This window comes from Mus caroli, unplaced genomic scaffold, assembly GCF_978045245.1.
Source record: "Mus caroli unplaced genomic scaffold, Mus_caroli_1 scaffold_2, whole genome shotgun sequence".
NCBI lineage: Eukaryota > Metazoa > Chordata > Mammalia > Rodentia > Muridae > Mus > Mus caroli.
This window is the reverse complement of record NW_028227257.1, coordinates 14,714,394-14,733,192: the sequence shown is the minus strand read 5'-3', so window position 1 is coordinate 14,733,192 and position 18,799 is coordinate 14,714,394. Positions and strand designations below refer to the sequence as shown.

The window sequence follows — 18,799 nt, the reverse complement described above, 5'->3', positions numbered from 1 at the left end:
GAGCCTTGGAGATGAATAATAAGGGATGAGCGTCTTTTCCCTTCTGTCACTGAGCAAAGTCGCCCCCAGGTTGCTGTTACCGGTCTCCTCCTGTTCTGGGCTCCTCCCAAGCTCCCAAAAGCCACTCACTCGGGACCGCAGCTGGGCCCGTGCCAGCCGTTACCCAGTGACCTCTGACCCCTGCCGTGGTTCTGGGAGCGCCAGTCCCCGGCCATGGAGCTAGGCAGCTGCTTTAAGACCTACGAGGACTTCAAGGAGTGTTTCAGCGCCTACAAAAAGGAGACCAGGTGCTCCTTCATTGTCAGGGACTGCATCTCCGTCCGCTTCCATAACCTCAACAACGGCACCTCTTTCCGCGAGGATATCCTGTAAGGGCGGGGCAGGAGGGTGGGGAGGAGGGCTGCCTGGAGGAGGAGGGCGTGCATGGAGGAGCCACGTTACCCGTGCCTGCGGAAAAACGAGGGAAACCTCACCGGCGTGGCCTTTGCTACCCGCCGCGCTTGCTCCCACTCCTTCATTCACGAGCTTTCCTGGGAATTCGCAGTAACTGCATCTTGTTGTTTTTTGTTTTATTTGTTTGTTGAGAGCATCTATCTCAAGTGCAAGGCTGGTTGAGGAGTGACTCCAAACGCCTTAGTAATTTCCTCCATTAGCCTCCTCTTTACAAAGCAGTAATGGTGCTCATTGGTTAGTTGTTTGGTTGGTTCTTTTCGGTGACTGATTTTGTAAATGATTCCTGAGCTCCAGATACAGCCGCTTTTCAAACACCTTCCTTATCCAAGGTGGTACTCCCTAGGTGCCTTCCTTACTCTGCAGGGTGTGTGTCAGAATTATTGGTGGTAGCTCCCTGATTCATTTGACTCTAGGGGCTAAAAGCTGATGAAAACGCCAGGGCTTTTAGGGTTCAGGTGAAACAGCCTACTATAAATTTAGCTTTTAGTTTTTCTTTGAAAGAAAGAATAAGGGTGGAGGTTTAGAAGCCCAATATGAAAAGGTTGAGGCCCAGAGGGTCCTGAGTTGGAGACAAATCAGTTTGGTTTTTAAAAAAATACAGGGAAAGGATGGTGGTGGTGCAAGCCTTTAATCCCAGCACTCAGGAGGCAGAGGCAGGCAGATCTCTCTGAGTTTGTCGCCAGTCTGATCTACAGAGCAGGGTCCAGGACAGAGAAAGAGAAATGGGGAGCAGCCCCCGCCCCTTCATGAAAAGGAAGGTTTGTGTGCCCAGTCTTTTGCTGTGAAATCTAATCATATGAATCAATTTGAAAGTCAATTCAAGTTTTAGTTACAACATATAGGCCAACTGAGTGTCAAAATATACCAAAGTTTGAGTCCGGGATTGAGCTCTTTGGGACAGTACTTTCCAGACTAAAGAGCCTGGCTGTGTTCTGGCTTCATTCTGAAGGCCAGGGTCACTCTTGGGTACACATAAAGATGAATAAGTGTCCCTAAGGAGTTACTTGGACTTAGAAACTAATATGGATGAAAATAACAAATGGGGGGCTGGACTGATAGCTCGTGGGGAAGAGGACTCAGGCTCACGCATGGTGGATTGGTAGCACCTGTAACTCCAGATCTAGGAATCCTTTAAGGGCTCCTGCAAGCACACAGCACACGTACATACTCTCAGGCCCACACGTACGTATTGAATGTCTGTCAGGTTTGGTGTATGCCTTTAAGTCCCAGAACTTGGAAGGCAGAGGCAGGTCTGTGCCTGTGGGTTGAAGGTCAGCGTGGCCTAAGTAATGAGTTCCAGGGCAGCAAAGACTCCTATCTCAAAAAAAAAAGAAAGAAGTTAATATTATAAAAGAAACTAAACGTCTCCTGAAAATACACTTTTTGTTTTGTTTTTTACACAAGCCCTCCTTATGTAGCCTGAGTAGCCCCAAACCCATGGGGATTCTCTTATCTCAGACTCCCCAAGTGCTGGGATGACAGACATGAACCGCCATGTCTGACTGAGACATTTTCCTTTGTCTTTCTTTCCCTATCAGTACAGCCAAACTATTTACCTAGGATTTACATGTGTTGGTTAGTATAACCTAGAGATGATTGAAAATGTATGGGAGGCTATATGCAAACAGCATCTGTGTTATGTAAGAGATTTGAACAGCTGTATGATGGGGGAATCTGGAAACCATGCCTCTAAGGGGCAGATGCCTTCAAAGAGATGTTCAAAAAGGGGAATGTGGTAGCTCTTGCCCTATAATCCCAGCACTCAAAAGGATGGGACTTGAAGGCAGCCAACAATACATAGTGAACTCCAAAGCAGCCTCGACTACAGGGTGAAACCCTTCTCCAAAAACCAAATAGGTAAAATATAAAAGAGTTATACAGGGCTGGAGAGATGGCTCAGTGGTTAAGAGCACTGACTGCTCTTCCAGAGTTCCTGAGTTCAAATCCCAGCAACTACCCATCTGTAATGAGATCTGATGCCCTCTTCTGGTGTGTCTGAAGACAGTGACAGTGTACTTTAAATAAATAAATAAGTGGGTTATACAAAGGAAAATCAGGCATGATGGTATACACCTGAGATCCCAGCACTAGAGAGCTGGTGGGTCTCTCTGACTTCAAGGCCAGCCTGTCTACATAGTGAGTTCCAGATCAGCCAGGGCTGCATAGAGAGACCCTGTCCCCTCTCCCCCAAGAGAGAGATACAAAGAAAGAAGTAACAAATACTGGAGATGCATACAAGGCTTCCCACTGAAATAGCTGCTTTCCCCTGGGCCTGTGAATGAAGAGAGGCCAGCAGTAGGAGAGCTGTGGCTGAGCAGTGAGTGGCAGGCGCTTAATGAGACAGACCCACGGGAGTGAAGACACAGATCTGTGAAGAGGATGGCGTCCTGTAGCAACTGGGCTGCCATGCTTGGCAGGAGGCGAGGTCAGTTACAATCTGTCAGAAAGTCCTTCCCACGACTGAGGTGCCTGGACTCCGTGCTTTGTGGTGGTACCTTGCTAAGCTACCCCACAAGCAGGTTGTCTAGCACCCAGCATGGCAGTCGTCCGTGATAGGCATTGATTGTTGAGTAAATGAGTTGTCAAGGGTTAAACATGATTTAGGGAAATGGGTACTACTCTAAAAAAATATGAATTTAGGCCTTTATTTTCATCTTTAAGGTTTTTTTGGTTTTGGGGTTTTTTTTAAGATTTTTTTTTTAAGATTTATTTATTTATTATATGTAAGTCCACTGTAGCTGTCCTCAGATACTCCAGAAGAGGGCATCAGATTTCGTTACTGATGGTTGTGAGCCACCATGTGGTTGCTGGAATTTGAACTTGGGGCCTTTGGAAGAGCAGTCGGCGCTCTTAACCACTGAGCCATCTTGCCAGCCCCAAGATTTATTTATTTTATGTTTATGAGTACACTGTAGCTGTCTTCAAACACACCAGAAGAGGGCATCAGACCCCATTACAGATGGTTGTGAGCCACCATGTGGTTGCTGGGAATTAAACTAGGGACCTCTGGAAGAACAGTCAGTGCTCTTAACTACGGAGTCGTCTCTCCTCCCTCATCTTTAAGTTTTAAAGACTCATTTTTATTTATATTTCTGTCTATGTGTGAAGGCCAGAAGAGGACATTGGATCTGATGGAGGTGGAGTCACGGGCAGTTGAGGACCACCATGTGTGTACTGGGCACTGAAGTCAGGTCCCCTGGAAGAGCAGCAAGTGTTTTTAACTGCAGAGCCATCTCTCCAGCCCCAAGATAAATAGGGGCAAGGGAAGTTGTTCAGGCAAGAAAATGTCTGCCACACAAGCACGGGGAACTGAGTTCGAATCCCCAGTTCTGCTTAAAGGCTGGGCGCTGTCATGTGCTCTGCATCCCCAGTGTCGGGTGGGCAGAGACAGGAGGTGGATTCCCAGAGTTCTCTTCTCTGGCTGGCTAACCTAGCTGGATCTGTGAGCTTCAGTTGAGTGAGAAGCCCTGTCTCAGAAAACATGGCAGAAAGGCAGGACATACTGATGCATGCCTTTAATCTCAGCACCCCAGAGGCAGAGGCAGGCAGATCCCAGTTTCAGACAGCCTGGTTTACGTATTAAGCTGCTACAAACCAGCTAGGCTGCTAAGACGGGGATCCCGTCACAGAGGAAGATACCCAGTGTTGACCTGACATGCACTTCACATGTATACACGTCCTCCTGTCCCTACCTCCCAATCCGCTCCACTCTGAAAGCCTCATTGCCTGAATTGTGATACTTGGGAAGATGCCAAAGGGAGGCCAGGTGAGAGAACTGAAGTAACGATGACACAGAAGAGAGAAGTAGCAAGCCAAAGCACTAGTGACAGAAAGGGGGACAAGTCAGAGCCGGAGGGAGGGTCACAGCTGGGCGTGGTTAACGTGTGCAGTGTTAGACCAGAGTCACCTTTGCCACCTGGGCTGCTTTAGCTGCAGCAGCTTTCCAAGTCATCTCTTCTGAGTCCATCAACAGACGTGTACTTACCCATGGCCAGGCACTGAAGGGGCGGGGGTGGGGGGGGCGGCACGAAGATGAGGGCACTGTGGGCTATGAAGCCCTGAAGACGGTACTGACTAGCATAGGATTCATGTATGCCTTGTGACCCTCCCCAGAGACAGGTGGATTGCTGGTTAACCTTTATTCCCAGCACTCGGGAGGCAGAGGTGGGTGGATCTCTTGAGTTCAGGGACAGCCAGAAAGAGAAACCCTGTCTCAAAAAATCAAAAGGAATTTCTTTTGTTTGATTTTGGGACAGGATCTCACCCTTATGCCTCTCTGCCTTGAACATGCAGTGATATTTTACCTGCCTTCCAGGTCCTGAGATTACAGTATGAGTCACCTTGTCTGTCTGGAACAGTGCCTCGGTTTTTTGGAGGAAGGGTCCTCCTGCCTCTACCTCCCAAGGGCTGGGATCAAAGGCATTTGCTTCCACACCAGCCTCCAGTTCAATGTTCTTTGTTTTAGAGACAGGGTCTATCAGTGTAGCCCTGGCTGCCCTGGAACTTGCTCTGTAGACCAGGCTGGCCTCAAATGCAGAGCTCCATCTGCCTCTGCCTCCTGAGTGCTGGAGTTACAGGTATGCGCCTGCACACCAGGCTCGAATCAATGATTTGGATTATGTATGGCACCCTGGCTCTCTGTAGAGCTCTCTGTGTCAGAGGAGCTGGAGGACAGGTAGCAGAGATGTTTTTTAGGAGATAATAGATGTTTCCATAGTTAAGTATACACACTATCTTAGTTAGGGTCACTTTGCTGTGACGAGACACCATAACCATAGCAACTGTTAATAAAGGAGAGCATTTAATTGGGGCTGACTTACAGTTTAGAGGTTTAGCTCATTATTGTCATGGTAGGAAACATGGTAACATTCAGGCAGAGAAGGAGCAGAGAATTCTACATCTTGAGCCTCAGGCAACAGGCTGAGAACTGCCACAGTAAGCCTAGCTTTGAGCATGTGAGACCTTAAAGCCCACCTCTGCGGTGACATACTTTCTCCAGCAAGGCCACACCTCCTAATACCACTCCCTATAGCCAAGCATTTAAACACATGAGTCTGCGGGAGCCCTTCCTATTCAAGCCACCACATACACTGAGTGAAGAGGTGATTTTAATAAGAACTTCTTCCCTATATCACATGAGCTTCCTTACAAACAGAGTAAACGTGGCAGGTTGATTTAAAGGACATCATCTGAGGGTGGAGCATGTCACAGAAGCTAAGAGCACTTGCTGTTCTTCAAGTAGACTTGGGTTCAATGCCCAGTCTGTAACTCTAGTTCCAGGGCATCTGGAGCCCTCTTCTGACCTCCATAGGCACCAGGAATGCCAGCGGTGCACCCATACATGCAAAATAATTTTAAATTTTTATGTGAAACTAATAATACAGATATTATATGGATAGCAATGGCAGGTACACATACAGTAAGTTAGGAATTCAAGATGAACAGCAGGCATAAAGATTAGGGCAGGCATAAGGATTAGAGGTTGACAGATCTGGAATCAACTAGCCTTTGTCCATGACCTAGGACAAGAGTTCTAACCTCCACAGCAAAGTTTTCTCCTTTAGGAAATGAGGAGCTGGTTCAGCAGTTAGGAGCTGTCTTAGTCAGGGTTTCTATTCCTGCACAAACATCATGACCAAGAAGCAAGTTGGGGAGGAAAGGGTTTATTCGGCTTACACTTCCATACTGCTGTTCATCACCAAAGGAAGTCAGGACTGGAACTCAAGCAGGTCAGAAAGCAGGAGCTGATGCAGAGGCCATGGAGGGATGTTCTTTACTGGCTTGCCTCCCCTGGCTTGCTCAGCCTGCTCTCTTATAGAACCCAAGACTACCAGCCCAGAGATGGTCCCACCCACAAGGGGCCTTTCCCCCTTGATCACTAATTGAGAAAATGCCTTACAGGCATCTCCTCAACTGAAGCTCCTTTCTCTGTGATAACTCCAGCTGTGTCAAGTTGACACAAAACTAGCCAGTACAGGAGCCCTTGCTGCTCTTGAAAGAAAATTCAACTGTAGTTTTCAGCACCCTTGTCAGACAGCTCACAACTGCCTGTTGTCCAACCCCAGGGGATCTGATGCCCTTTGCAGAATTCTGAGGGCACTGTACTCAGTCAAATGGACATATACAGACATGCACATAACTAAAGCTACAATTACTTAAGTCTCTTTGAGATTTTATTTATTTTTATTTTATATGTATTCGTGTTTGCCTGAGTGTATTTCTGTGTACCATGTGCAGGCAGTGCCCACAGAGGCTACGAGAGAGTGTCAATTCCACTGGTAGGTTCAGTTGTGAGCTTCCATGTGGATGCTAAGAATTGAACCTGAGTCCTCCGAAAGAGCAGCAAATGCTCTTAACTGCTGAGCTACTGAGCCATCTTTCTAGTCCTAAAAGTAAATCTTACAAACAAAAAAGGGAAAGGAAAAGGAGGTGGACTGGGGAAATACAGCTGAGAGTTAGGGGCTTATCTGTGGAGCATATGGAAAGCCCTGGTTTTGATCCCCAGCACTGGGAGGGTTTGATGAGAAGGAAGATGCATGTAGCACCCGAATCAGTGACTGTTTGCTGAAGCTGTAACTACAGTGGACCATAGAAAGTGATAGGTAGGAAAGAATCTCGCAGGACTGGCAGCACAGACTATAAACTCAGCATTTGGGAGGCTAGGACAAGAATAGTGCCATGAGTTTGAGACCAGCCTCAGCAACATAGTGAGTTCAAAGAGCCTGGGCTACAGGTCGTGTCCTGTCTCAAAAAAAAAAAAAAAAAAGGAAGGCGATGTGAGAAGACAAGGACCATGGCTCAGTGGTAAAGCGAGGAACTTCTTTGAGCAAGGTCCTCTGTTTAATACCAGCACCACAAAGAGAAGGGGACAGGATGGTTTCATTTATGAACTGTGGGTGGCAGAACATTTGCCTGGCACTCTTAAGGGACTGAGTTAAATACTCAGCACTACAGAAAAGAAAAACAAGAGAGGGAGAGGCAGCCTGGGAATGCAGCCCAGTTGACTAGAATGCTTGCCTAGCATGCACAGAGTTCCGGGTTCTGTCTCTAGTCCCACATCAACCAAGTGTGGTGTACACTCCTATAAATCCAGCACTGTGTACACTCCTATAAATCCAGCACTCGGAAGGCTAACAGGGAATTACTGCAAGTGACAGGCTAGCCTGGGCTATAGTATAAGACCCAGCCTCAAAAACACTAGTAAATACATATATAAATGAAGTCAATATGGTACATATAATGTTATATATGTTTGAATGGCATATTGTAATACACTATTTTGTATAATAATCAGAAATATAAAATAAGCCGGGCGTGGTGGCGCACGCCTTTAATCCCAGCACTCGGGAGGCAGAGGCAGGCGGATTTCTGAGTTCAAGGCCAGCCTGGTCTACAAAGTGAGTTCCAGGACAGCCAGGGCTATACAGAGAAACCCTGTCAGAAAAAGTTTTGTTTGTTTGTTTGTTTGTTTGTTTTTTGAGAGAGGGTTTCTCTGTATAGCCCTGGCTGTCCTGGAACTCACTTTGTAAACCAGGCTGGCCTCAAACTCAGAAATCCGCCTGCCTCTGCCTCCTGAGTGCTGAGATTAAAGGCGTGCGCCACCACCACCTGAATTTCTTTGTTTTGTTTTTGTGGTTTTTGTTTTTGGAAGAACACTTTTTTTGGTTTGGTTTGTTTTTATTATTTATTTATTTATTCTATGTAAGTACGCCGTAGCTGTCTTCAGACACACCAGAAGGAGTCAGATCTTGTTACCAATGGTTGTGAGCCATCATGTAGTAACTGGGAATTGAACTCAGGACCTTCGGAAGAGCAGTCGGTGCTCTTAACCACTGAGCCATCTCTCCAGCCCCAGAAGAACACTTGTTATCCGTGCAAAAGACCCAGGTTTGATTCCCAGCACCCGTGTGGTGGCTCACAACCATCCCTGACTCCAGTTCCAGGGGATCCAGCCTCTTCTGGCCTCCAGGGCACTGCATACATGTTTCACACAGCCATACATGCACACAGAACATCCACATATAACGTAATGAAATAAGATTGAAATAGATATCAATTAGAAATTTCCATTTTTGGAAATTTGTTTTTGTGTTCTATTTATGTGGCGGTAAGAGGGAAAACTCTTGGGTGTATTTCTCTCCTTCTACCATGAGGATCCCACCCTCAGCCGTCTCACTGGCTCCCCAGGTTCACATGGCAAAGAATTATGAATGGAGACTTCAGCCGGATGTGGTGATGCGTATCCTTACCTCCTCACTAGGGCTCTGTGAGTTCAAAGCCACCCTGATCTATATAGAGAGCTCCAGGTTAGCAGGGCTACACAGCGAAAGCCTGTCTCGAAAACAGACAGCCAGCCAGAGAGACAGGCAGGCAGGCAAGACTTCTTTGAGCCCAGGTTTGTAAGAAACCCTTCTTGCAGGTCATGGCAGCAGCTGGTAAAGGAGAGAATATGGAGGCCGCGTTTTCTTGGTTGGCTGCCCTTCGTTCCTGTGCTTTTTACAGTAATTGGGGCTGTTTTGACTTTGTTGGGTTTTGTGTGGTTTTGCTTTTGAGACAGAGTCTCACTGTGTGGCTGGCCTGGAGCTCCATGTAGAACAAGCTGGACTTGAACCTGAGGGACCCTCTTCACTCTGCTTCTTGAATGCTGGGATGACAAGCACCCACCATGGTGCCCAGCAGGAGAGCCGGGGTTTGTTGCTGGTGAGTTAGAGGACAACTGGGCTACATTGTAAGTTCCCTGGCCTGTAATGAATTTTCCAGTGAGTAGCCTCCAGCCTTCAGTGGTTCATTGGCCTACATAAAGACACTTAACGTTTTGAAAACTAAAAGCAATTTAGGCATATAGACCAGAGAGCAGGACAAAGGCCAAGTACATATTTCCTAGTAACACAAATCTATCAAGACTTCTGTTTTTATTTTTCTTTAAGACAACTCTATCAAGTGATAAAGTCTGTGATTTTTTTTTTTTTTTTTTTTTTTTTTTAGTGCACTTTACAGACTGAGCCTGCCCCAGCCCCTCTGTTTGGGAGTTTATATTCTTTAGAGTCCATGAGACACTCCCAACAATTCTGTGCATTGCTCTCCAGTTCAGTAACTACCCTTTTCAGACAAGTTGTCTGGAATTACATATTCCAGGTTCTATGCTAGGAAGTTTAGACTTGTTTTTGTAAGTATTTGTGTGAGCATGTTTTTGTGTGGGTTCCTCTGTCCACTGCACGTGCTGAAGCCAGAGGCTACCTTGGGTCGCTCTAAGCTAGGATTCGCAATACATGGGTGCTGGGGTCTGAACTGCAGCCCTCATCAGGCACTCTTTACCCCTAACTTCGTCTCTGTCTCTGTGAGAAGACACTGTGACCAAAAGCAGCTGGAGGGGGAAAGTGTTTCTTTCCAATAGCAGCATCTCTACCGTCATCACAGTGTGTTGTTAAGTCAGGGCAGGAGGTCAAGGGGGAACCCTGGAGGACAGAGCTGATGCAGAGGCCTGCTCCTCAGGGCCTGCTCAGTCTGCTTTCTTCCACCATCCAGGAACACCTGTTCAGGGTAGCACTACCCACAGTTGATGGAGCCCTTTTCATATCAATCATTAATCAAGAAAATTTACTCCAAGTTTGCTGCCTGAAGTCCAATTTTATGGAGGTCAGTTAAGAGCCTCTCTTCCTTGCCCAGTATGGTGTCTCACTCCTTTAATCCCAGCATACAGGAAACAAAGGCAGGTGGATCTCTGAGTTTGAGGCCAACTTGGTCTCTTTGGCAAGTTCCAGGACAGGGAGGGCTACATTGAGAGACTGTCTCCACAAAGACAAAAATCCCTCTTTCCAGATGTATCTGGGTTTGTGTCAAGTCTCTCGCCCGCTCTGCTTCTTTTGAGGTATCTCTGCCACCCATGGCTAGCTGTATTGTCCTGCTTGGCTTTGAATTTCCAAGGCTTGTGTGAGAGGGCATCAGATCCCCTGGAACTGGACTTAGTAATTGTTGCAGGTGCTAGGAACTGCAAGAGCAACAACTGATGGAAACTACTGACCATCTGTTGTAGAATTTATCTAATCCCAATCCAGGAGTGTCTACACCACCTTTGATCATTCAGATCCCGGATTAAAAAAACACACACAACTTTTATCACTTACAATAAGCCTTAAACAGCACCCGTCCTGGGCAGATATCGCCCCTCTATGCTGTTAGAATCTACTTTCTTATAGATAACCCTGGGTTAATACTTACTGTATTTCATCTGTTGTCTCCGACCCTCCAAACCTAGGAACCCTAAACCCCACTATGTCTCTTCTATCCAGCTATTGGGCATCAACATTTTTATTTACTCTTCAGAAATAACTTGGGGCAAGGTCACATAGTGTCACTTGGGTCTGCAGGTGCACTCTCCTAGTCTTGAGAAACCAGTAATAGCATTAAAATAGAAGCAGCCTCATGCAACCCACTGCAGCCACCTCCCCAGCCCCTATCCTGTAGTCTCAATTTTTTTTTTTTTTCCGAGACAGGGTTTCTCTGTATAGCTCTGGCTGTCCTGGAATTTCACTCTGTAGACCAGGCTGGCCTCGAACTCAGAAATCTGCCTGCCTCTGCCTCCTGAGTGCTGGGATTAAAGGCGTGTGCCACCACCGCCCAGCTTGTAGTCTCAATTTTTAAGGTAAACTTTTATTCAGCTCTTTTTTCTATTAATTTCTATAAAATATTTCTACAATAGTTTTTTTGTTTTATGTGTGTGTTGAGAGAGGGGAATTGGACTGTTTCTTTATGTACTACATAGCCCACCCAAACTGGCCCTGAATTCCTCACAGTCGTCCTGCTTCAGCCTCCTGAGTGCTGGAAATTGTCATGTGCTACTACACCCAGTCAGTTTATTGGATCCTTTAGTCCTCAGTTAACTAACAACTAACTTAAGATTGCTTAGGAGTTGCTACTCTGTAGTTCAGAGTGGCCTGCAAATGTGACGGTATCTCTGGCCTCTGGCCGGGCTCCTTGCGTCCTTCAGTTCTACATCCTCAACCCTGAGGTCCCCACAGGACACAAATGCAGAAGTCACACCCAAAAGACCAGCCCTTCCCGGGTTTCCTGTTGTAGCTCTTTCTCCAGAATTGGACAAGTTTCCTTGCCCAGACTTCACGACATTACCTTAATTGGCTTAAGTGACTGTTGCTGCTCTAAGCAATAGCTGTGTTGGGGAGGAACAGCAACATGGATAAAACTGGCTCTTTTTGGCAGGGAGACGTTGACAAGCAACAGCTTTGGATTAGATGAAATTATGATTGTGCGCCCCCCCAATGTCAGGAGGTGGGTAGGCTCTGGGATGCCCCTCACACATCAAAATCCTTGGCTTCTCAAGCCTCTTATATAAAGTGGCATGTTACTTACATATACCCTGCACATAACCGCCATCGTGCACCGTGGAGACAGCCATTACAGTGCACTGTTCAGTGATGAGTGATAAGGGAAGCAGCTGTATATTTTCAGAACAAGCACAAACTGGTTTTGTTTCTCGTTGTTTGTTTGTTTGTTTGTTGCTGTTGTTGTATTGGGGTTTAAACCTAGGGCTCTACCACTGACCTGTATAGCTCCAGACTATTTTTGTTTTGGTTTGTTTTGGTTTTGGTTTTTCGAGACAGGGTTTCTCTGTGTAGCCCTGGCTGGCCTGGAACTCACTCTTTAGACCAGGCTGGCCTTGAATTCAGAAATTCTCCTGCCTCCGCCTCCCTAATGCTGGGATTAAAGAAAGGCATGCGCCACCACTGCCTGGCTATTTTTGTTTGTTTTTGAGACAGAGTCTTGCTTTCTAGTCTAGACTAGCCCAGGCTGGTGTCAAACATGTGTTAGTCTTTCTGCTTCAGTTTCCCAAATGCTGGGACCACAGGCATAGTCTCCATGCCACCATTAGACTTTCGGTTGGTGTGCTTACAGTATGTGTAGGCAGTAGGGCATGTGTGTGTATGGACCAGAGGACTAGTTTGTAAAGCCCTTTACTTGATGAGCTATCTCCAGCTCTTGATTAGAGCACTATAAGGGGGTTCTTGAACCTAACCAATGTGGTCAAGGTCAGATGAGGATTGGGAACTCAGAGACAAATATTTTTTAAAGAAAATGAGCGCCAGGCGTGGTAGCGCACGCCTTTAATCCCAGCACTCGGGAGGCAGAGGCAGGCGGATTTCTGAGTTCGAGGCCAGCCTGGTCTACAAAGTGAGTTCCAGGACAGCCAGGGCTACACAGAGAAACCCTGTCTCGAAAAAAAAAAAACAAAAAAAAAAGAAAGAAAATGAGCAAAATAATGGCTAACTAGTTAGACTGTAGACAAGCAAACTTGGTTCAGACCTGAGATGTGCTGGTATTGGCTAGCAGAGTAAATCCTAGATGCTCATATTCCATATAGATACCCCTTATAGCCATCTCCCTCAGTAAAATGAGGACAAACTAGAATTCTTGCTAGTGTGAACTTAGCAGGATCTTCCATGCATGGAGTGACACTGGGGCAGCATCTAAAGTCTTGTTGTGCACATAGTAGGTACAGGCTGGGATCAGGCCACTGGCAGAATAGCAGCCTCGCTGTGCAAAGGCCTAGGTTCAATCCCTAGCACAGTGGGAAAGAAAAGAAGGGAGGAAGATGCTGGGCAGGGCCGTCGTGCCTGGAATCCAGCACTCAGTAGGCAAAGACAGGAAGGTGGCCATGAAGTGAGGCCCTGTTCCCCACCCCCAAAAATAGATGCAAAGAAAGGAGGGAATCTGGATGAAGAATGAAAAGGAAGAATTCAAAGAATGCCCAGGACTCCAAGCTGACTGGGTAGTAGAGTCAGGAATAGGGAAAAAAAACCTTTGTGATTGGCAATGGTTTCCTGAAACTGTCACTAAATACACAGCAATCGATGTAATCAGATGACTAGAGGTGGGCTAAGATGTTGAGCTAGCGGAAGGGTAGGACCTGGCTTTCTAGAAAAGATGATGGCTCCGTGCATCCTGAACGGTGAATGTGCTCTGAGATGAAGAATGGGAGGGTCTTTCTTTTTTTTTTTTTTTTTTTTTTTTTGGTTTTTCGAGACAGGGTTTCTCTGTATAGCTCTGGCTGTCCTGGAACTCACTTTGTAGACCAGGCTGGCCTCGAACTCAGAAATCCGCCTGCCTCTGCCTCCCAAGTGCTGGGATTAAAGGCGTGCGCCACCACGCCCGGCGGGAGGGTCTTTCAAACAAAGGGACAAACATAAGCCACTGCCAGAAGACACTTTATAGTGGGCACCAGAAGCCATGGGCAGTGCGTTGTCCTAAGACACAAGAAGGCAGAGAAGGGTGGGAACTAAGATTCTTTGGTCCTTACGTGCTGGGCCTGGACTGCTCCAAGCCCTTCCTGACCAAAACTAGAGATGGCGCCACCTCTGCACTATGCTCCTAACAGACACAGATGTTCTCAGCCCCAGGCCCCTCCACCCTGTTATCATAAGACTGACATATCCTGTTTTCCTAAACTTGCCCCACAGGGTGGGTGAACTGGACCAGCTGGATGAGTGTTTGGAAAAGAGTAGGCGGAGCTCCCAGGCTGCCAGTCAAGCTAGAAGCTGAGAGTTCTTTTCCCCTCTCCTTGGGGTTTCAGCTGGGCCACTCCCTGAGGAGGCAGGGGTGTGGCCCATCCCACCCACTGGTGGCCTTTGACTCATTCATCCACTTTATCTCTGATAAGCATCTTCTAAAGGCGCAGCATTGTGTTAAGTCTGAGGAGCACAGTGAGGAATGACTTAGTCTTGGCACATGAGACATCCCCACTAAATGTTGCTGGTTATGGGAACTGCAAAAGCAGCTGGCTTTAGCTCTAGCATAAACAAAAGCCCAAGGCAGGCTCTGGGCTAGATGTTTTAGCTGTGGTTCATTTAGTCTTACGATAACCCTAATGAGCTTGTCCTGTTTTACAATGGTCATACTTTATCCACAGAGGTGAAGTGGCTTCCTGGTGGCAGCCAGGATTTAAAAGACTCAACTTGGCCTGCAGTGTTCCCCATTTTACCTCTACTTGTATTGATATCTTCAGGTCTGTAAGACCTTTTAATTAAATACAGTAAATCAGATTCGAGAGTACTGTATCTTAGAGTCATTCATAAAGGTTGATGAGAAGGAAGAACCCTTTTTTTAAAGATTTATTTATTATTATACTTAAGTACACTGTAGCTGTCTTCAGACACACCAGAAGAGGGTGTCAGATTTCATTATCGGTGGTTATGAGCCACCATGTGGGTGCTGGCATTTGTACTCAGGACCTTCGGAAGAGCAGTCAGTGCTCTTACCCGCTGAGCCATTTTTCCAGCCCGAAAGAACCCTTAAGCCCAGGAGTTGAATGGAATAAGAGAGAGGGAGAGAGAGCAGATAATTTGATGACTATTCCCTTGGAATTACCCCTCTCCATCCAGAGTGCTGAAGCTACATGAAGGAGTCTTTGTTTTGTTTTGTTTTGTTTGATTTCTAAGATTTATTTATTTATTATATGTAAGTACACTGCAGCTGTCTTCAGACACTCCAGAAGAGGGCGCCAGATCTCATTACGGATGGTTGTGAGCCACCATGTGGTTGCTGGGATTTGAACCTCGGACCTTCGGAAGAGCAGTTGGGTGCTCTTACCCACTGAGCCATCTCACCAGCCCCAGGAGTCTTTCTTAGATGTTCACTCTCTCCATCACAGACCAAAACATAGATACCTGAGAACATGGCCATTTCTCCTTACAGGAACAATCAGAAATGTTCTCTCCTACAAATAAGCCCAGGCCCATGCTATCCCCAGAGGACCCTGAGAGCTCAGTGGGCAGTCCTGGCCCTCAGAATGTTGCTGTGGAGGTTAAGACAATAGTGTCCCGAATGAAGGAAAAGGACTTGGGTTTTTTGAGGGAAGGCCTTGCTGCATAGGCCTAGAGTCGTCCTAGAGCCTAGATCCTCATGCCATGGCCCCCGGTGCTCAGACTAGATATCGCACAGTTAGGACTGGCTAAGCAAGCAGCGACTAGCTGAGCCCTCCACTGCTGGTGTCAGCTTCCCCTTACATCCTGCGTCAGAGCGGGTTGTTGGCAGCAAAATATGGCAACAGACAGAATGACAGTAACTGGGCCTTTAGACCAGGCATAGTGCATAGTAATAGTATAGTACATAGTACATAGTACATAGTACATGGTATAGTACATAGTACATGGTATAGTACACAGTAACTGGGCCTTTAGACCAGGCATAGTGCATAGTAATAGTATAGTACATAGTACATAGTACATAGTACATGGTATAGTACATAGTACATAGTACATGGTATAGTACATAGTACGTAGTACATGGTACATAGTACATGGTATAGTACATAGTAACTGGGCCTTTAGACCAGGCATAGTGCATAGTAATAGTATAGTACATAGTACATGGTATAGTACATAGTACATAGTACATGGTATAGTACATAGTACATAGTACATGGTATAGTACACAGTAACTGGGCCTTTAGACCAGGCATAGCTCACTTTTGTAACCGCAGTTCATGGCAGGTAGAGCCAGCAAGGCTGTGGCAAGTTCAAGGCCAGCTGGAACTACATCATGAGCTCCATTCCAGTCCCCAAGCTAAAAAAGAAAAAAAGAACCAACACAAATACAAACAAATAGATAAGCTGGTAGAAGAAACTAAGGGGTGTTGTAATAGGGACAGTCTTGAAGGGGGGAGCCGAAAGTGCTCACTGCACATTCTTCTCCTCACATTCTAGACGGCTTTGTGGTCTATTAAGAAATGTATTGGTCAATATAAATGGCTACCAGGTCTTATCTTACGAGAGGGGCAACCAGCACCTTTCTCATTGTCGCCTCTACCTTCCCTAGATATGTGCAGGTGAAATTTGTCTGTATTCGGACGCAGTCAAACAGGAAGAAAACGCGGAAGGTGGACAGGTGTCCAGCGTATCTGCTGCTGCAGTACAACGAGACACTGGATAGACTGTTTATCAGTGAGCTGAACACCCAGCACATTCATGCTGACCCTGATGCTTCTGGAGGGGTCCCTGCTAGCAAACCTCAGAAGGCAGTGTGTCTACACAAACTCCCGCCGGTGCAGCTCAGCATCAGGAAAGACCTTGATACAGCAGAGAAGCCCCCAGTAGAGCCGTCATTTTGCCTCGATAAGATACACAAGCCCTCAAATCCCGAACAGGAGGGCATCAGTCCTTGTGATATGGCCAAGGTAGCAACAGTGATGAAGAATTTCCTTACCGTGGACGAGGGCTCAATGGCCTCCTTCAGTGTGGGCACCAGCCAAGACCTAGACCGACTCAGCTTCCAGAGCAGCAAGATGAGTGACCTGTTCGCCCGCTTCCCAGAGACACTCTTGCTGCACCGGGTGGAAAACAGCCAGGGCCATATTCTGTATGCTTTCTTGGTGGAGAACAAGGAGAGAGAGAGTCGAGTGGTACACTTTGCTGTGCTCAAGGCCGAGACAGCGCCTTCTGTGGCCAAGATGCTCAATATCTTTACAGAATTCAACTCTGATTGGCCCAAGGTCAAGATGGTTTTTGTGGACCCTTCGTTCCCTCACCGAGCTATCTTACAGGAGATCTTCCCCTCTGCCCGCACCCTCCTCTCTATCTACCACACCACGCGGCTCTTGGAGAAGAAGTTACACCAGAGCTCAGTAAATGCATCTTTTAAAAGGCTCATGAAAGAAGCTCTGCGGGAAGCTGTGTTTGTCTCTTCTGATGCAAGCCTAAAAAATCTCTGTGAGATGTCCCAAGTCCTACTAGATGAGGAACTCTTCAGTTTCCTCCAGGCCCACTGGTTCTCCTGTGAACTGCTGTGGTACATGCATGTGAGGAAGGGCCTGCATGCATGTAACACCTACATGGACAGCCTAGACATAGTCACCAGCAAGGTGTCAAGCCTCTTTCGGGAACAGCGGTCTCTGCTGGACTGCATCCTTCACTTTGTGGATTACATAGACTTCTTTAATACCAAAGGTCTGAAGAGCTTGCCCACAAATGCTCCCAAGTTAAGGAGAACTCGGCTCCCAAGCACGCCTCCAAGGCCCAAGAAGCCTTTTAAAATTTGTGGTGGGGGCGACACCAGGCTCCATGTGGAAGAGGGAGAAGAGACAAAGGCAGACTCAGCACAGTCTCAGTTGCCACAGCCCCAGGATCAGTCCTCTAAGGCTGGCATGCTAGACATCTTGCACCAGAGTGGCTCTGAATTAGCCTACAAGTTGTGTCATAATGAGTGGGAGGTGGTACAGAATTCCACCCACCTGGTAGACGAGGCTGGCTCCTCAGTGGCTGTTCAGCTGCTAGAGAACTCACACCAGGTGAGCAAAGATGGCTGTAGCTGCAGCTGTTCCTTTCAACAGTGCTACCATCTGCCATGCCGCCACATTTTGGCTCTGTTGCATACCAGCCAGCAGCCGGTAGGGGAAGCCATGGTGTGCTGCCGGTGGCAGAAGAAATACCAGCACCTCCTTGACCCCAATGGGGAGCTGCAAGACCGTGGGATAATCCCAAACACAGATCAGCCTGAAAAGCAAGGTCAGAACCACATGATTCGGGACCTAAGCAGGGAGCTGGCAAACCTGCTGATGCAGACCGAGGGGCCAGAGCTGGAGGAGCGCTGCTCCACCCTGCGCAAGATTGTGGACATCTGGGCGGACCCCTATCAGCTGCCTGAGTCCAGTCAGCAGCCAGTTGACTTCAGAGACGTGGGCTGCCTCCCTTTCCTCTGGGGAAAGCTAGAGGAAGCAGACAGCCCCCCTCTTGCTGAAGCCATGGTTCACGATTGAAGTGTTTGTACTAGTCAACCTCATCTCAGAACCACCTTGGGACAGTTCAAAGTGGTGGGTCAGACTGTAGGTCAGTATTTTTATCAGTGTCTTCCTAGGTAAGGGCTAAGAAGATCTTAAAACTCGGGGAGAGGGACTCCACTGTGACAATCCTTTGACCCTGCCCCATTTCAGCCCTACCTTTGGCGTTCTGTAGACACCTCATTCATTGTTCAAAGCCAAAGTGACTCCATATGAAAGGCCATGCTCCTTTCTTCCCAGCCTACACAGGCAAACCCTTGCCCAGGTTAGGATAAATAAAATGGGCCCGGAAAGGAGCTTTGTGTCTAGAGACAGAGGGGGAGGAGGGGAGCCCTTGATTGTCAACTGTTGCTGCTCTTTAGAAAATACCTGTTACGTATTTTTATTCACACTAATAAAGTCGGTTTTTGTTTTGTTTCACTTTTGTGTTTTTTGAGACGGGGCCTCATGTAGCCCAGACTAGCAGCCTCAAAATGTTGTCATTTTAAAGGAAACTTGAGTGTTGTCTAATGGGGTATGATGCTTGACACTCAGAGGGTTAATAATGCAGCCCCACTTACT

General features: G+C 47.1%; 1 protein-coding gene and 1 pseudogene across 1 annotated transcript; both read left to right on the top strand.

Moving 5' to 3' along the window:
* Window positions 1-10: 10 nt before the first annotated feature.
* Zswim3 (zinc finger SWIM-type containing 3) lies at window positions 11-18,655 on the top strand. Its single transcript, XM_021156494.3, has 2 exons — window positions 11-368; window positions 16,282-18,655. Exons 1-2 carry the CDS (start codon window positions 214-216, stop codon window positions 18,215-18,217), a joined length of 2,091 nt encoding a protein of 696 aa, XP_021012153.1. The 5' UTR covers window positions 11-213; the 3' UTR covers window positions 18,218-18,655.
* LOC147005734 (signal recognition particle RNA) lies at window positions 7,761-8,019 on the top strand (annotated as a pseudogene).
* Window positions 18,656-18,799: the final 144 nt, after the last annotated feature.